General features: G+C 34.5%; 1 protein-coding gene and 1 pseudogene across 2 annotated transcripts; one reads left to right on the forward strand and one right to left on the reverse strand.

Annotated features, from left to right (window-relative positions):
* The first annotated feature begins 784 nt into the window (after positions 1 to 784).
* Positions 785 to 10,200, forward strand: LOC116146493 (annotated as a pseudogene).
* Positions 10,201 to 12,531: 2,331 nt separating this feature from the next.
* On the reverse strand, positions 12,532 to 17,292 carry LOC116146490 (kinetochore protein SPC25 homolog). Of its 2 annotated transcripts, none has more exons than XM_031431906.1 (8): positions 16,992 to 17,292; positions 16,690 to 16,755; positions 15,536 to 15,682; positions 14,531 to 14,635; positions 14,351 to 14,440; positions 14,136 to 14,258; positions 13,627 to 13,862; positions 12,532 to 12,842 (listed from the first exon to the last, which is right to left on the reverse strand). In XM_031431906.1, the coding sequence occupies exons 1-8, from the start codon at positions 17,158 to 17,160 to the stop codon at positions 12,831 to 12,833; spliced, it is 948 nt and encodes a 315-aa protein (XP_031287766.1). In that variant the 5' UTR covers positions 17,161 to 17,292; the 3' UTR covers positions 12,532 to 12,830. The 2 variants fall into 2 exon arrangements, with proteins under 2 accessions (XP_031287766.1, XP_031287765.1); XM_031431905.1 differs by having other exon boundaries at positions 14,522 to 14,635.
* Between the last annotated feature and the right edge of the window lie 465 nt (positions 17,293 to 17,757).

Genomic DNA, 17,757 nt, shown 5'->3' on the forward strand with positions numbered 1-17,757 from the left:
GCATATATGTCTTAATTCTCAAGGAAAGTGATGTTGTTTTCAGTCCTTACAGAGTAAAAAGCTCCTTCAGTTTTAATTATCATTGTGTTGAATACTTTTTTTTTTTTTACCTCATAAGTCAACTTTACTTAACCCTTTCTCATGTTTCTTCTGTTTTAGAGTTAACACATCATCATCAATCCACTGTTAATTCTCGTAGTCCAACCTTGAACATCACCCCAGTTTCTTATACACTGTCTCCTATCGATGAAGTCATTTATAATGAGAAAAATATTATGTCCATGTCATGTCCAACCAATTAATTACCATTCATATTCAACCATGAAGAGATTAAAGAGAAACAACAGTCCCAAAATTTTATTAATTTCTATAAATAATTTCTAATAATTCTGTCAAAATTGCTGTTTTTCACATCATAATTCTTTGTATATTTTGTATATCAAGCTCCAGTTTAAGTAGGAAAATGCCCAGGAGAAAAAAAAAACAAAAAAGGGCAGACAGTTTATTATGAAATATAAAAAGACCCCTTAATAACGGCACCATTTTACAATTACACAACCTAACGATTACTTAAGATCACTGTACTGCAAGTCCAACATTTTTGATTTCATTGGATGACTTTTTGATCAACATTTCCAAACAGTTTTGATGGGTTGAGATCACCAAAGTAGATGGTCCATAACTAGCAGAAAATTCCAAGTTTTTTTATATAGTAAATTGTGTACTATTATCTGGCTTCTACTTCTAGCTTCTTGTTCTTGAGAATCTAAAGCTGCTACGCCTCATGAAGGAAACACTCAGATACTTAGCAGGCATGCCGGCCAAGTGGTTATGGCTCAAGATCACAGCTGAACAAGTTACCGAAGATTGTTCTTCCTTTTTTTCATCTCCTCTCACTGCTATAATCACTGGTTAGTAATTATAATTATATACATATATAAATCTCTAAGTAAAGAGATTTTCTTATATGGTGATAATTGTCACCTTTTTACTCCTCACTGCTGCATGAAAGGGCAAAGAAATCAAAAAGAACTTTATATATCTAAAGCGAAGTTTAGGCAAGTTATCTTTCACAATTTTCTGTTTCTTTTCTTCCATCTGATGATGATTTGCTGGCTAGCTTCATGTAAATCTCTCCACTTACATATTTTTGAAAGTAAAGTATGATACTGATATGATACATATAAATTTCTCATGCCTTCTATCTCATGGAAAACTGTTCTTAATACTTTATATATGTGATGAAATTTTAATTCCCACACCTTTCTACCATTTCATTTTGTTTTCTTCAGACTTCACATTATGGCAGATGATCTTGAAGGATCTGCCTTAACTTCCTCGCATATTTTATTCAAAATCAAGAGGACACATGTAAAACATTTAGTTTAGCATTATTTTTTTTCTTCCTTTTTGTATAAAAAATGTTTCAAGATAATCGGCAAGGCCAGAGAAAATCTTTATCATCCTTTCCCTACAACAGGTATTTTGGTGGGTATGCTAATTGCTAAGCTGGATATTTTATTGTGGCTCTTTTTGGTTGTAGGAGGATACGGTTTTTGTCTTCTTTATTAGTCTTGTCTCTCATGGTTCGACTAGATCTCTGCTGGCTTTCTGCAGAAACTGAGAATACTAATCATGATTATTTAATAATATACTTCATAAATTTGTCACTGGGTATTATTTTTTTTTTTTCTATACTTACATTATCTGTCTGAAGAAATTCTTATGCATTATCAAACCTTTACATCATCTTGCAGGGGCAACTCTGGTATTGGAGCTGAAACCGGCAGAGTATTAGCTAAGAGAGGAGTGAGAGTTGTGATTCCGGCGAGGGACCTGAAAAAGGCAGTTAAGTGAAGAGGGGATTCAAAAGAAAGTCCAGAGGCAGAGATTATATTGTTTGAGATTGATCTAAGTTCCCTGGCTTCTGTTCAGGGATTTTGTCATGAGTTTCTAGCTCTAGACTTCCCTTAACATCCTTATGTGAGTATTTATTTTTAGGTTTAATTCTTCTGCTACTTGGAATTGGAGAGAGAAATATTTATTTATATGTAAATTGTTTTTCAGAAACAACGCAGGGGTTTATTCAAAATTTGGAGTTCTCGGGACAAAATTGAAATGACATTTGCTACAAATACTTGGGTAATCTCTAATTTCTTTATCCTCAAAATTTTATAAGAGTTCCTTGTTTCCATTAATTAATATCTCAAACGTTTATTCCTGCAGTTTAAATTTGGTGTTCAACAGATAATCTTTATATTTGAGCGACAAATGCGCGGTAATCATCGTAGAAGAGATTACAAGGGTATTTTTAAATTATAAAGCCTAATTTTGTATTAGGGCTTAGAAGAGATTTGGTGGCACTTTTTATTATTATTTGAAAATATGACATTTTACAGGCCTGCCGTTTGGCCCAGTCTTTACAAAAGAATCTTAAGTAAACTTGGTCCAGGTTGCACAGACGTGGAGCCCTCTAGTCTTTTTTGGGCACAACTGACATGACATGTTTGTTTTTGTTATGTTTGATTGATTTGGCAGGCATTACTTGTTGACAGAATTGCTGATAGGAAAGATAGAAACAGCTGACAAACAGTGTCCAGGAAGAATATATTCTCTCTTCAGTAATTCATAGTTGGGTGAGAGAGATGATTTTGTGTTCGCCGATGCTCAATCCGAAGAAGTAAATTTACTCAATTCTTTCCCCATTTAATTTTTCAACATATGGTATGTTCAGATTGGCTAACAAAGAGCATATGTTTACAGTTTATGGCACACGCGCATATGCACAGTCCAAATTGGCTAATATATTGCATTTCAAGGAATAAGCAGGCAGCTCCAGGTAAAAAGGCTACCTTTAAACAACAAAAGGTTTTCACTAATGTTGGTTAAATTATAGACAATGATTGGCTGTCTGCAGTCGAGGAACCAAGTGTCCATCAATGCAGTACATCCAGGCATTGTAAAGACTGATAATTAAGCTCATAAGGGCTTCATTACAGGCAAGAATTAGCTTACATCCAGTCCCATTCACATCTAAATTGGTGTACTGTTTTCGTTTTGTACAAATCTAAAAGCATGCAAACAAACTGTCTGTGCAGATTCTCTGTTTTTCATTGCTTCCAATTTCTAAATCTACAGTCAGGTAGGGTTTGTCAAGACATGATTGTCTTGCCCAAGATTCATTTGATAGAGTTGATGTAATATTTTTGTGCAGGGTGCTTCAACCACATGCTATGTCGCTTTGAGCCCACAAACAGAAGTTGTCAGTGGGAAATACTTTGCAGACTGTAATGAAATCAACACCTCCACCCTTGGCAAATGATGAATCTGAGGGCAAAGGCTGGTGAAGCAGACCCGTGCGCTCATCCAAAGACGATTGCGTTAATTACCACCAGGGACCACGGTGTCTCAGTCTCATCTCTAATGTAACCTTTAAAATTAGGAGGCGTCGTGATGTACATATAGTCATAAAGCTTATGTACATGAGTAAAAAAATGAAGTCTATCAAGGTAATATGTCATAAAGGATCATTTTTAAGTTTTACCCTAGACTGTATCTGTATGGTGTTATACGACTTAGACCTATTATTATAAAATACTTCTTTTATTTACATTATTTTGTTGTATCCATTCTTACTCATGCATCCTCTACTACTGGTTAAGCAAGATTAGTAAAGAATACTGGTACAATAAAGAGCAAGGTTGTGAAAAGGAATAAAACTTATGTATTATTCTCTTTCAACAATGGGATTATAGTTACAATACAGACTTGTTCCTAAAGTTTAGGAACTAGAATGACTAATTACAGGAAGGAAAGATTATAGGAATCCTAATTTATCATGTACAACTAGAAATATACAAAAAGGAAATAAATATACAAGGGAGAAAACGAGGAGACTGATAGCAATGATTTCGTAACTCCCCTCAAGTTGGTGCTATAGTGTCGCACATGCCCAACTTGTCAGACACCGACTAATGCTTGACTGGATACTGCCTTAGTTAGCACATCTGCAAGTGTATCTTCAGACCGAACATGAGCACCTCAATGATTTTTGTTTCCAATTTTTCCTTGATGAAATGTCTATCAACTCAACATGCTTAGTTCAATCATGTTGAACTGGATTATGAGCAATATCGCACGCTGCCTATTATCACATATAATCTCATAAAACTGACCTGCTAAATATTAAATCTGCATTAATTCATGATCCATAATAATTCACATATCCTTAGCCATCCCTCTGTATTCAGCCTGCTGCTGGATACAGCTACAACCTCTTGCTTCTTACTCGCCCAGTAACTAATTTCCACCCACAAATGTGAAATAGACTTAGGAACGTCTATCATCAACTAACCAACCCAATCAGCATCGTATCCCTTTAATATCCAAGCTACTCCTTTTGTAAACATAATACCCTTTCCAGGAGATACTTTGATCGCAAAATGCAATAACACATTCATACGGTCTCCTTTGGGTGGCATGATTGACTGACAACACTATGCATAGCCAAAGATCTCGTATTGTCCAGCACTCTAGTTGCCTAATCTTTGATAACATCTTTGTTAGCAGGGATTGATTCGAATCCATACTTAGTTTCAAATTTTCCTCCATGGAGTACTACTGGATGCAAGCGACATTCCTGTTTCATATAATAAATCTAAGCATATTTCCGCGGAGACAAGAAATGCCTTTCTTCGACCTTGACACCTCATTCCTAGGAAGTACTTCAATTGACCCAGATCTTCATTTCAAATTCTTGAGCGAGATGACTTTGTAACGCAACCTTTTCTTCTGGATCATTTCCTGTCACTATCATGTCATCAACATACACAATAGAGCAGTGATTTTCTCTTTTATGTTTTAAGAAGAGAGTATGATCTGAGTTACTTTTGTTGATATCCAAAAACCTTCATAGAGCTAGTAAATCTGCCAACCAGGCTCTAGGAGATTCTTTAACAATACAAAGCTTCTCAATTTGCAAACCTATTGACTTCCTTTAATCGCATTTTACATCCGGAGGCAATTCCATATATACTTCTTCTTAAGGTCTCCATGCAAAAAGGCATTCTTTACATCAAACTGGTGTAATGGCTAGTCAAGATTTACCGCCAGAATAACAGGACACGAACAGTATTGATTTTGGCAACAGGTGCAAACGTTTCCATATAATCAACTCCATAAGTTGAGTATACCCTTTAGCAATAAGTCTGGCTTTGACCATTCGATAGTTCCATCAGCTTTTTTTATTATAGTGAAGACCCATCTACACCCTACTGGTGTCTTCCCTTCGGTAAATCACAACTTCCCATGTTTGAATTCTTTTGGAGAGATTTCATTCTTCATTCATCGCTTCTTTCCACCTAGGATCTTTCAAGGCTTCCTGCACACTATTAGGAATAAATACTACAGATAATTGATTCACAAAAGATTCACATTCCTTTGACAACCTATGGTAGGACACAACATTACTCATGGGATATTTAGTTTGGAGGTAAGAGTAGGTTCATATTTACTTTAGGTATACCCTTGTGACTCGATTTGGTAACACTTTTATATGGGTTTCAGAGTTTACCTAAGGTTCGGAGACGGACTCGGCTTGGGGGGACAATTGATTAAATGGTACAGATTGAGGAGAGGAAGTTGTTACTTCTGGTGATAAGAGAGACTGGCGGTACTACTTCTATTTCATTCTCATGTGTACATATAGACCTGCCTCATCATTTAAGTATGACCAACCGCCTCATTTGACTTTCCCAGTTGCCATTACTTGTAAAATCCTCTAAGTCATCTAGAGTCTGCAGTTCATCTCTACTCTCCCCCTGAAATGGAGACTCGGGGACAAAATAATACATTCATTTTCATGAAGGTAACATCAAGTGTAACATACATCTTCGAGAAGGGGGTAATAACACTGATAGCCTTCGATACAAGCCATAGCCTACAAATACACATCGAATAGTCAAGGTTCCAATTTATTTCTCAAAGATTTGCAAAGATGTACGAAGGTTACATCCGAATACTCTAGGTGGCAGATTTGGCACGCAAGCATTTATAGTCTCATGAGCACATGAGAGGAGTCTTAAATTGTAATGAACTTGACGGTACACGGTTAATGAGATAGGCTGCAACTGTGACAGCTTCACCCCAGTAACTGGTAGGCATGTGAGCCCCAAATAATGCACGTACAACTTCAAGAAGATGACAATTCTTGCGTTCTGCAACCCCATTTTGTGGGGGGAGTAGGGCAAGTCGTTTGATGAGCAATACCATGTAAATTCAATATTGTTTTAAGTCTTGATTAACAACTCTCCATCGTTATCAGTGGCGAAGAACCTGTATATGAGATTGACATTGGTTGCTATCATCTTGTGAAATTTCTGAAACAAAGAACTAACTTCATTTTTTTATTTCATCAACAAACCCAAGTCATACGTGTGTGACTCACTCAAATGCCAACAGCGTGCACCATTTAGAGAAGAAATCTTTGCAAGACCCCATACATCCGAATGAACAACCATAAAAGGTACTGGACTTTTATTCATACTAATTGGAAAAGTAACACGGTGACTTTTAGCCAATTCACAAATATCACACTTAAAACTAGAATTAGTCAACTAGGAAAACATCTTTGGAAATAAATTTTTTAAATATCCAAAAGAAGCATGGCCTAACCGCTTATGCCATAACCAAATTTCAGAGTTTTGAACATTGCCAGATCTTTCAACTGAGAATGCTTGGGATAATTGATTCGAACTTACCGGAGTCAACTCAAGATAATAGAGCTTCTCTTTTCTAGTACCATAACCAATTGTCCTCCAAGTCTGGATGTCCTTAAAAACACAAAAGTTAGGCCAAAATATCACAATATAATGCAAAGAACATGTTATTTGAGCAACAGACAATAAGTTATAGTTAAGAGAGGGAACAACCAAAACTGAATCCAAGTTTAAATTTTCAGTAAGAGTAATTGAGCCTTCTCCAATCACATGAGAAGGAGTACCATTGGCTATGGACACTTTGGATTGTTTGGATCATGTCATAGACTGAACATGATTAGTGTCAAAAGTCATGTGATCCGTAGCTACAGAATCAATTATCCAAGTACTATTACTATTAAGTGTGGAAACATTGAAAGTCTTACCAATATTACCTGAAGTAGCGATTAATGATGAAGAATTTTCAAGGTTGCTAGAAGGTTCAGCCACAGCAGCGGAAGCATGAGGCTTTGTTTTTGAATTCTATTTGGGTGTTTTAGTAGGATCCCACCAATCTGGATACCCAATCAGTTCATAGCACCTTGACTTGGTATGTCCAGTTCCACCACAATGAGTACACATGCGTTCTGATTTTGAAGTTCCTATTTCATAGCTGTGATTTTGCGATTCAGATGATTGGTTTTGATCAACAATCTGTTTTGAAGGTCCAAAGTTTTGTTGATTTGTACGCCCTTGTTGAGGTTTGTTCTGACGAGCTATCATAGTAGATGATTCATGATGATCAATTTCTCCATTTAATGTCGTTCTGCGGATAGCATCACGACATACATACGCATATGTTTCTTCAAAATCTAGTGCTGGATCCTTTCTGAGAATCTCTTCTCTGAGTTGTTCAAATTCTGCATCGAGTCCATTAAGAAAGATGTGCACTCTCAAGCATTCAACTGATTTTTTATATGCAATAATATCATCTGGATCTTTCATTACAACCTTATCACGATAATCTAGCTCTTGAAAAATTTCTACAAGATCACCATAATAAGTTGATAGAGGATGACGAACCTGTTTAGTGGAGAAAGCTCGTTGGTTTAATGCAAAGATTTGTGCTTCGTCTGACCTATCATAGAAAGCCTTGGCCAGGGCGTTCCAGATTTCTCGTGCGGTGCGTATCCTGAGATACCGCTTCATAATTTCAGGTGACATGGATGTCAATAACCAGCCCTTAACCTTCTGATTTTCTGCATTCCACTTTGCATAGGAAGCATCAGTCTTCGTTGGTTGAGGTGTTTTTCCCATAATATACTCAAGCTTTTCACGCCCTGCAATATGCATCTCCGTGATTTGGGACCATACATCATAGTTCATCTCATTAAGAATGATACCAGACTCGAAGCTAGCATTTTCGGATTGCACATGTATGACTGTTGTAGGTGACATGGGTGTAGGTGACATGGATGTAGGTGATTCAGGTTTGTTGTCAATCATGGTACAAGGAATAGATGAAGATTCAAGTTGTAATGATACGTATGGATGGTACGAACCTCGCTCTAATACCAAGTAAAGAATACTGGTGCAGCAGAGAGCAAGAGTTGAATAAAAGGGAATTAAAACTTATATATTATTCTCTTTCAACAATGGGATTAAATAGTTACAAGATACAGACTTGTTCCTAAAGTTAAGGAGCTAGAATGACTAATTACAGGAAGGAAAGATTATAGGAATCCTAATTTATCATGTACAACTAAGAAATATACAAAAGAGGAAATAAAATATACAAGGGGAGAAAACGTAGGAGACTGATAGCAATGATTTCGTAACAAGATTAAGGTGTCACACTCAGGGACGTAGCCACATTGTAATGTATGATTTCAATTGAATCCACTCAAACTTTGAAAAAAAAATGTTTTATATTATATAATATTTTCAATTTTGACCTCACTTAAATTCATATTAAACTCACAAAATTTTTTATAAATTTATCAACTTAAATGTTTTAAACCCATTTATCAAAAATCCTGGTCACATCCTTGATTACACTAACATTCTTTTCTTCTAGGAAATAAATGAAGATAGATCCTGCAGTTTAAATTAGGGATTCAACAGATAAAATCTTATATGATTTTGAAGACAAAATGATACGGTAATCATCGTAGAAGAGATTAAAAAATGGGTATTTTTAAAATTATAAAGCCTAATTTTGTATTAGGGCTTAGAAAGAGATTTGGTGGCACTTTTTATTATTATTTGAAGAATATGAGCATTTTACAGGCCTGCCGTTTGGCCCAGTCTTTACAAAAGAATCTTAAGATAAACTTGGTCCAGGTTGCACAGACGTGGAGCCCGTCTAGTCTTTTTTGGGCACAAACTGACATGAACATGTTTGTTTTTGTTTATGTTTGATTGATTTGGCAGGGCATTACTTGTTGACAGAATTGCTGATAGAGAAAATGATAGAAACAGCTGACAAAACAGGTGTCCAGGGAAGAATTATTAATCTCTCTTCAGTAATTCATAGTTGGGTGAAGAGAGATGATTTTTGCTTCGCTCGAATGCTCAATCCGAAGAAGTAAATTTACCCTTTCTTTCCCCATTTAATTTTTCAGCATATGGTATGTTCAGATTGGCTAACAAAGAGCATAATTGTTTACAGTTATAATGGCACACGCGCATATGCACAGTCCAAATTGGCTAATATATTGCATGTCAAGGAATTAAGCAGGCAGCTCCAGGTAAAAAAGGCTACCTTTAAACCAAAAAAGGTTTTCACTAATGTTGGTTAAAATTATAGACAATGATTTGGCTGTCTGCAGTCGAGGAACGCAAGAGTGTCCATCAATGCAGTACATCCAGGCATTGTAAAGACTGGAATAATTAGAGCTCATAAGGGCTTCATTACAGGCAAGAATTAGCTTACAATCCAGTCCCATTCACATTTAAATTGGTGTACTGTTTTCGTTTTGTACAAATCTAAAAGCATGCAAACAAACTGTCTGTGCAGATTCTCTGTTTTTCATTGCTTCCAAGTTACTAAAATCTACAAGTCAGGTAGGGTTTGTCAAGACATGAGTGTCTTGCCCAAAAGATTCATTTGATAGAGTTGATGTAATATTTTTGTGCAGGGTGCTTCAACCACATGCTATGTCGCTTTGAGCCCACAAACAGAAGGTGTCAGTGGGAAATACTTTGCAGACTGTAATGAAACCAACACCTCACCCTTGGCAAATGATGAATCTGAGGGGCAAAGGCTGTGGAAGCAGACCCGTGCGCTCATCCAAAGACGATTGCGTTAATTACCACCAGGGACCACGGTGTCTCACTCTCATCTCATAATGTAAAACCTTTAAAATTAGGAGACGTGACGTGCTGTACATATGGTCATAAAGCATTATGTATATGAAGTAAAAAAGTTAAAGTCTATCAAAGGTAATATGTCAATAAAGGATCATTTTTAAGTTTTAACCTAGACTGTATCTGTATGGTGTTATACGACTTAGACACTAGTATTATAAAATACTTCTTTTATTTACATTATTTTGTTGTATCACTTCTTACTCATGCATCCTCTACTAACTGGTTAAGCAAGATTAGTAAAGAATACTGGTACAATAAAGAGCAAGAGTTGAATGAAAGGGAATTAAAACTTATGTATTATTCTCTTTCAACAATGGGATTAAATAGTTACAAGATACAGACTTGTTCCTAAAGTTTAGGAACTAGAATGACTAATTACAGGAAGGAAAGATTATAGGAATCCTAATTTATCATGTACAACTAAGAAATATACAAAAGAGGAAATAAAATATACAAGGGGAGAAAACGTAGGAGACTGATAGCAATGATTTCGTAACAAGATTAAGGTGTCACACTCAGGGACGTAGCCACATTGTAATGTATGATTTCAATTGAATCCACTCAAACTTTGAAAAAAAAATGTTTTATATTATATAATATTTTCAATTTTGACCTCACTTAAATTCATATTAAACTCACAAAATTTTTTATAAATTTATCAACTTAAATGTTTTAAACCCATTTATCAAAAATCCTGGTCACATCCTTGATTACACTAACATTCTTTTCTTCTAGGAAATAAATATGATCAAAATCAAAATGTCATGGTTATTAGTATTCCACGATACGTGAAACGTATCCTATGATACGATTCGATAACGGTCACCAACAATACATATCAGAGAATGTATTATAAATCTTTTGATACGTTGATATGTATCCTACGATACGATATGTATCCATTCGTATTCTTAAAAATACTGATACAAATCTATACGGTTTTACTAATTTGGGTCAAAGGCCCAAACAAAATTCGAGTCAGATTCGGGTCACCCAACCCGGTTCACTAAAACCTGTCCAAATTTACCCATTTTGTATAGAGAAAGTGAAGAAGAACATATGTTACCCATTTTGCATGATAATAATAATACAAGTGAAGATATTGACATTGATCTTGAAAATGATATAAATGATTGAGAGGAAATGATATAAATTCTTAATTTTGTAATTAATTTTGATTACGTAATACCATAATTTAAAACCAATAATACTACAAAATTCTTTAATTAATTTTTGGAATGATATTAATTTTTTTGAATAAGGCGTATCCTAAAATACAATACACGATTCGAAAAATTAAGTTTTTGATACACGATACGATATATGATCTGACAATCATGCTCATTACGTAAAAAAATTATTTTCGAAAACGTGTTATACTCATAAATAAATAATTTCAAATTTGTTCATTAGGATTTATTTAATTGCCCCCTTGTAAGATCGCTGAGTATTTATACTTACCCACTTTTTTTATAAGTATTAAAAACACTTTTGTAATTATCAACACCCTTTCTAAAGAATATCCAAAAACGTAAAAACAAATCTTTGTATAAATTGATGTAATAGAAAATAAATAAAAGAATGAATACAAAAAATAAAATTCATCATATTCACTCTTCTATTCATTTTTTGTCACATCGTACACAAATTTTTATAAAATTTGTTTATAAATCTAATATTACTCATTAACAAAGTATATAAATTTAGAGTAATGTTACATGTACAAAGAAATCTTACAAAGATTTATATACAAAATAATGTGACAAGAAATGAATAGAAAAGTGAACACAAAAAATCAAATTCATCAAATTTATTATTCTATTCATTTCTTACCACATTACTTTGTACAGAAATCTTTGTAAAATTTCTTACTACATCTAGTATTATTGATAAATTTAATACTATGCGTTCAAGGGGGAAAAATGAAATAACCTTTGTAAACTAACTTTGTATTTATCCTTCGTCTAGAGAAGTAACATTTAGCACCCTACAGCATTATTTTAAAACCCGGACCGGAGGGCAAACCATTTTGCTGTTCGGGTCACGGTTCAACCAGTTGGACCGGTGACGTCAGCAATATTTTATTTTTAAAAAATTACATATTAACCCCTTAAATCTTAATATATTACAAAAATTCCCCTAAAAAAATTCAAATTGGTCCCTAAAATTTTTATTTATTCCAAAAATACCCTAATAAAATTACCAATTAATCCCTAAACTTTTGATATATCTTCAAAATACCCCTATAAAATTACAAAGTAACCTTCATAATTTTAAAATATTTCAAAAACCCCCTTGAGACCTAAACCGGACCGGAGAAGCTACCGGTTCATGGTCCAACCGGTCCGACCGGCCCGTCCAGTCCGGTTTTTAAAACAGAGCCCTACAGAGAATGAAGTTTAGATCATGAATCACACAGTAAACTGAAATCAACAAATCAGATTGGTTTATTCGAAATAGTAGCACTCAATAATTAAAAAAAAAAAAATTGCAATTATCACATTTACATTTCAGCCGTTCTCCAATTGGTTAATGAAATACAATAGATTAACCATACAAATCTAACCAGGCTGTCTCGTCTGCTGAGTGGCATATACTTGAGACCGCCACGTTAGATTTTCGGAAGTACAAGAATATCAAGTTTCAAACGGTAGAAGTTAACGGCTCAACCACCAGCTCACGAATTATGACAACCAGAGCAAGTTAAAGCATCTGATCGCATGATAACAAAATAGAGATGAGAAAGCAGCATCTATTTCATCTTCATTTCTTAACCTGCCAAATGATGTAATCTCTTCCATTAGAATTTTGTTGCCATCAGTTATTGTTATATATAGTGCACAATCAACAGTCAATAGGCCTTCTTGTCAGCATAATCAGTATGGACAAAGAATAATTACAGACACAAATTGCCCTTTTACTAGCGTAACCTATAGGCTTCTAAGCTAAATGTCCCAAGCAGATAAGAAAGTTGAAAATGTTATAAAACCTTAAATCGCTATGTCTAGTCCTGCCAAATATCTGGTGACACAACTTCCAGAATGATTGAAAGTGTTGAGTCTTAGATGTATGAGCAAAACATTTCCTAAAAAATAAAATATTAAAGTACTACCATAACTGCCAAGCACAAGGAAACTTGTAGGTAAAGCAAGCGAAATTTAGCTAAGGCCACCCTCCATCTGAACACTATACCTCTACATACTACTATCCCGCATCCATCATGCAATAATGTAAATTTATATTTTCTTGATCTTAAATATCATACACCATCTCTAGAATATTGAAACAAAATAGAACAAACTGACAGCTTGAGAAAATTTGAAACCAGCACAGTATCAAAAAAACAAAGCCAAACCAATTTTCAATTAGAAAATATGATATGGGTGGATGTTTTTTTCAAGAAAAACAATAGAAAGGTTCTTATGCAATTTGACAGGGAGGAAATTACAATCTAAAACCTAACTTGATCCATATGAGAAAAAAAAAAATGCTTCTTCACTAATTTTTGCATATATAAACCAACTGCAGCGATACAGGAAGCAATTTATGCTAGGATCACCTTAAAACGAGGAGACCGGCGAAAATATGTTGCTGATCCCGGAGATAGAAGTGCTGGTGTGGCCCCTCTTCCGTGGTTAACTTTCTTGGATTGTCGGTTGGCTTCTTCATGTTCAATTTGATACTCATTTTTCTTGGCTGGAGACCCACTTCTGTTAGTTGAAACTGAAAACAAGGGAGCAGACCCAGAGATCATGGAAGAATCTTGATGAAGAGTTGTTGATTGCGGTCGTAATCCTAGGAGTCATCATGAACAATAAAAAGGTTTATCTCAAAAAAATAGTAGCATGAACCCCAAAAATATAAATAAATAAATAAATAAAAGATAAGAGTTTAATCTTTTATTATGGTTTTGCAACAGCAAGTTTGTGTGGAAGTATCATAAGCAAATCACATCAGGAACCACAAATACAAAATTACTAGATTAAGACCTCCTTATTTAGAGAGTGTCACTTTTGAACATGCAAGAAACAGGGTAAAGGAAGAAGAAGAAGCAAGATGAGGTCATACCAAGTGCTGCAGCTTCTTGAAACCTCTCTCTCATAATTCGGACAAATCTGAACAAGCCATTGGTTCTGTTCAATTCTTGGATTAACTCCTTGATATTGTTCAATGGTGGGTCACAATCCAACACTAAAGATTACGAGAAAAATTCATATGCAGACACATCGAATACACCCAATATTAAAATAGAAAACTTTAAAAAAAAAATAAGTTGTACTTACAGGTATAGGTATCATTTGTGTGGCAAACGGTGAAAGAGTACTCCTCATTTTGATTTTTAATATCTATATTGCTGAATGTAAATTTTACCCCTAAAAGCAAAGGAATTTGTAAGTGTGTAGATCAATCTTGAAAGACAAGGAAAATAAACTTTGCACAATAACTTTGATTACCATGTCCACCTTCAATATGAAAACCAAGAACCCTATTGTACCACGAAATGGCCTCTTGAATTTCTCCATTCCGTTTAGTGTCTTGGTTGGTCTTTTCTTCAGAGATAGCCAAACCTATGGTGGGTACCAACAAAGAAAAAATGTAAATAATGACCACAAGAATCAGAAAACTAAATATTCTTTCCTTTATGATAAAGAGTGGCAGATACAGAAATAAACTTTACCCTCTACCAAGATACTAACAAGAAAATATAGCTCTGGAAAACTGACATGAAGGTAGAACACATGCACAAACAAAAGATGATCAATATAATTAAGCACACGTATCAATTTACATCACTACTTCAAGCATACTCGACAGAAGGATACTAGGTTTAACCAAAATCTATAAACAATAGAAGCTCAATATAGCAGTTGCCAACCCAATCAATTTCTGATACCTTTCAAACAAGATTGAATAAATGATTCATGGATTACTAATAACAAGTTCCCACCAACAATTTGATAGACCAACGCACCTTAGGTAACAAAAACACATAGGTGTGAGCTTCCACTTTTGGAAACTAAAAAATCTGGAATTCTGCAGTAACACGACCATGTTGCATGTCATGAACGCATTCAATACTCTTCTCATGTAAGAAGAATAAAAATAAACAACAGACAAAGATTTTAATCTAGCCCCAACATCGTTTTGTATCCAACCCAACTAAGAATTGAGGAAACCCTAACATAGTATTGTCATAAATTCTCACAGATTCACAGTCCAGCACCACTAACTTAACTAATTCTTATAGGTATGACCGATGCATCAATCATTTCTAACATAAGTTGTTTCCTAAAAGACATTTGAGGGGAAAGATGCAAATTATGATGTACATAAAAACAAGATGCGAATAGAATTTGAAAGCTGGGAACATCATCCATTTCTAAAAAGCTTACATAAAATTTAGATGTTAAGATTATGAGAATGATGCAAGAACCCGAAAAAATCAACCAATATACAAAGAAAATTACCTCGAGAGTGTTGAAATATAATTGCTGCATACTCATCCCTCCTAGCCCTCTGAACTTCAACAGCTTTTTTAAGTTCTTCTAGTCTTACTTTTGTTGCAGATATTGAATCCCTGGTTGTCATTTGTTTGGCCTCTTTACGAGTCTTCACTATACAGCAAAAGAAAAAGAAAAAGACAAAATATTTTTAGAAGCATCATTATTCCACTTTCAGAGTAAACCAAAAAAAAAAAAAAAAAAAATAGTTAAAACCACTTAACTCATCATAACTCTTTAAAGGCCTACTAATGACTAATAAATATAAATTACAAACTTAATGGACGGCTTTATGCTGCAAAATATATATTCAAACTAGTTCATATCAATTTCCTAAGAATATGAACACTTCCCCAATTTTACAAATAGCGTATCCTTGCATCTTCTAATCATGTCAATATTTCATCCTTCTCCAGCTACACAACCACAGGAATAAAATCCACCAAAAAAGGGAAAAAGGTAAAAAAATAAAGTTAGATTCAAAACTTTGCACCTTCAAAGTTTATTAGATTTGAAATTACACTTTCACTGATTCAGAATTTGTTACTTATTTACTTTAGTTTAATTGCTATTATAAGTACAACTACAAATTCTTGAAATTGAAAAAAAAAATGATAAACTTTAGAGAGTAGAAAAAATCTTTTTGAACCATGATGACATGCTTTAAATTAATTGCTAAAGCTCAACATCAAGGTTCATTCTTGCTAATTTAACATCAATGAATTCTGAAACTTGCAATAGCTATGCACATCTTATTTAAACAAATGTACATAAACTCTTCTGTGCCACATCAGCAATGGCTTCTCTGTTCTAGGAATTATGGCTTCCATTAATACAAGTGAAAATGACACCTTTTAATATATTCCAGAGAATCGGATCAACATGCGTTACATGCAGAAAAAACAAGCATTTAGAAATTTAGCGAATTTATAATCCCATAAACCGGAATCATAATTCATACATTAAGAAAATCATCATACAACTTATCTTCAATTAGACACAAAAGACAATGGCAAAAGGTAAGGACCTAATAACAACATGACAGTAATATCAGTGCCACTTCAAGTCACATAAACGCATCTAAATAATTTCAACTTAAATCACCATTATCAAAGCCATACCTGCTAGTACTTTCACGTATTCATCTTCAGCGTCTCTCAGTTCAGCTTTCGCTTTCGCCAGTTTCGCTGTAAGATTAACAATAATAACAAAACCTGAACTCATTATTCTCAACATAAAATTACCAAACAATTAAAACAACAAAGCACCAGTTAAAATTCTTCGAGATAAAACCCTAATTCTAGTTCCATTTTTATAAAAAGTTAAAAACAACTACAAGAGCCCTGATTTCATACAAACAGTGAAAATCGCTACCAAAACCCTAAATTATAGTTTTTAGTGAAAGTGAAGCTCAGAATATCACCTTGATTTTGGACGGTTTCTAGAGCTTTGGCCTTGACCGATTCCAGAGAATGTCGAAACGACGTCGTGAAAGAGTCCATTTTCTGCTGATTGAGGGGAATCTCTTTGTCGCAGATCAACCGAAGCGACTCCATTTTCGTATATACAGAGTCCTCAACTTTGATCTGCATTTGTTGTTTTGTTCAGCGTGTGAAGGAGAGAGCGTCTTTGATTTGAATGACAAGTAGATTTAGCCCGCCTTTTTTTGCTTTCAAGTTTTTTTCACTTTCTTTTTTGGCAGTTGAAGCTAAGACGCGTGGTGAGAGTGAGACTAACACAGTGACACAGGTGGCATACATAGATAATAGATTTCCATATGCTATTCTTAAATTAGTGAACACGTGGCATCATATAGAGTTTGTACCCCCACTATCCGTTGGCAAAATCTGAGGCCGGCCGAAGAGCTTAATCTTCGGCCCGGCCCATTGAGTGAATTTTTTTTTTTTTTTTTTTGTAATGATAAAATTATCTAAGTTTAATTTTTTCAATAAATATAACTTATTATCTAGATTTTGCAAAGATTATGATAATAAATACATTAATAAAAGTGTCTTATACAGAAATATAAATCCTTCAGGCAAATTATTGCGGGATTTGACTAAGATATGAAGCTTAAAATTAGCAAGAAACAAGGCATGTGCTAAGACAATATTATATGACCAAAGCCCATTAGAACTGATGTGATCATTGGTACAGCAAAGAGTAATGATACATGTACTGTATTAGAG

The sequence above is a fragment of the Pistacia vera genome, unplaced genomic scaffold (assembly GCF_008641045.1).
Source record: "Pistacia vera cultivar Batoury unplaced genomic scaffold, PisVer_v2 Contig478, whole genome shotgun sequence".
Taxonomy (NCBI): Eukaryota; Viridiplantae; Streptophyta; class Magnoliopsida; order Sapindales; family Anacardiaceae; genus Pistacia; species Pistacia vera.

Coding starts and splice junctions, on each gene's coding strand:
- LOC116146490 (XM_031431905.1), bottom strand. CDS start 17,160: ATGCAGATCAAAGTTGAGGACTCTGTATATACGAAAATGGAGTCGCTT. Junction 15,683..16,689: donor ATACGTGAAAGTACTAGCAG/GTATGGCTTTGA, acceptor TTTGCTGTATAG/TGAAGACTCGTAAAGAGGCC. Junction 14,259..14,350: donor CACAAATGATACCTATACCT/GTAAGTACAACT, acceptor CGTAATCTTTAG/TGTTGGATTGTGACCCACCA.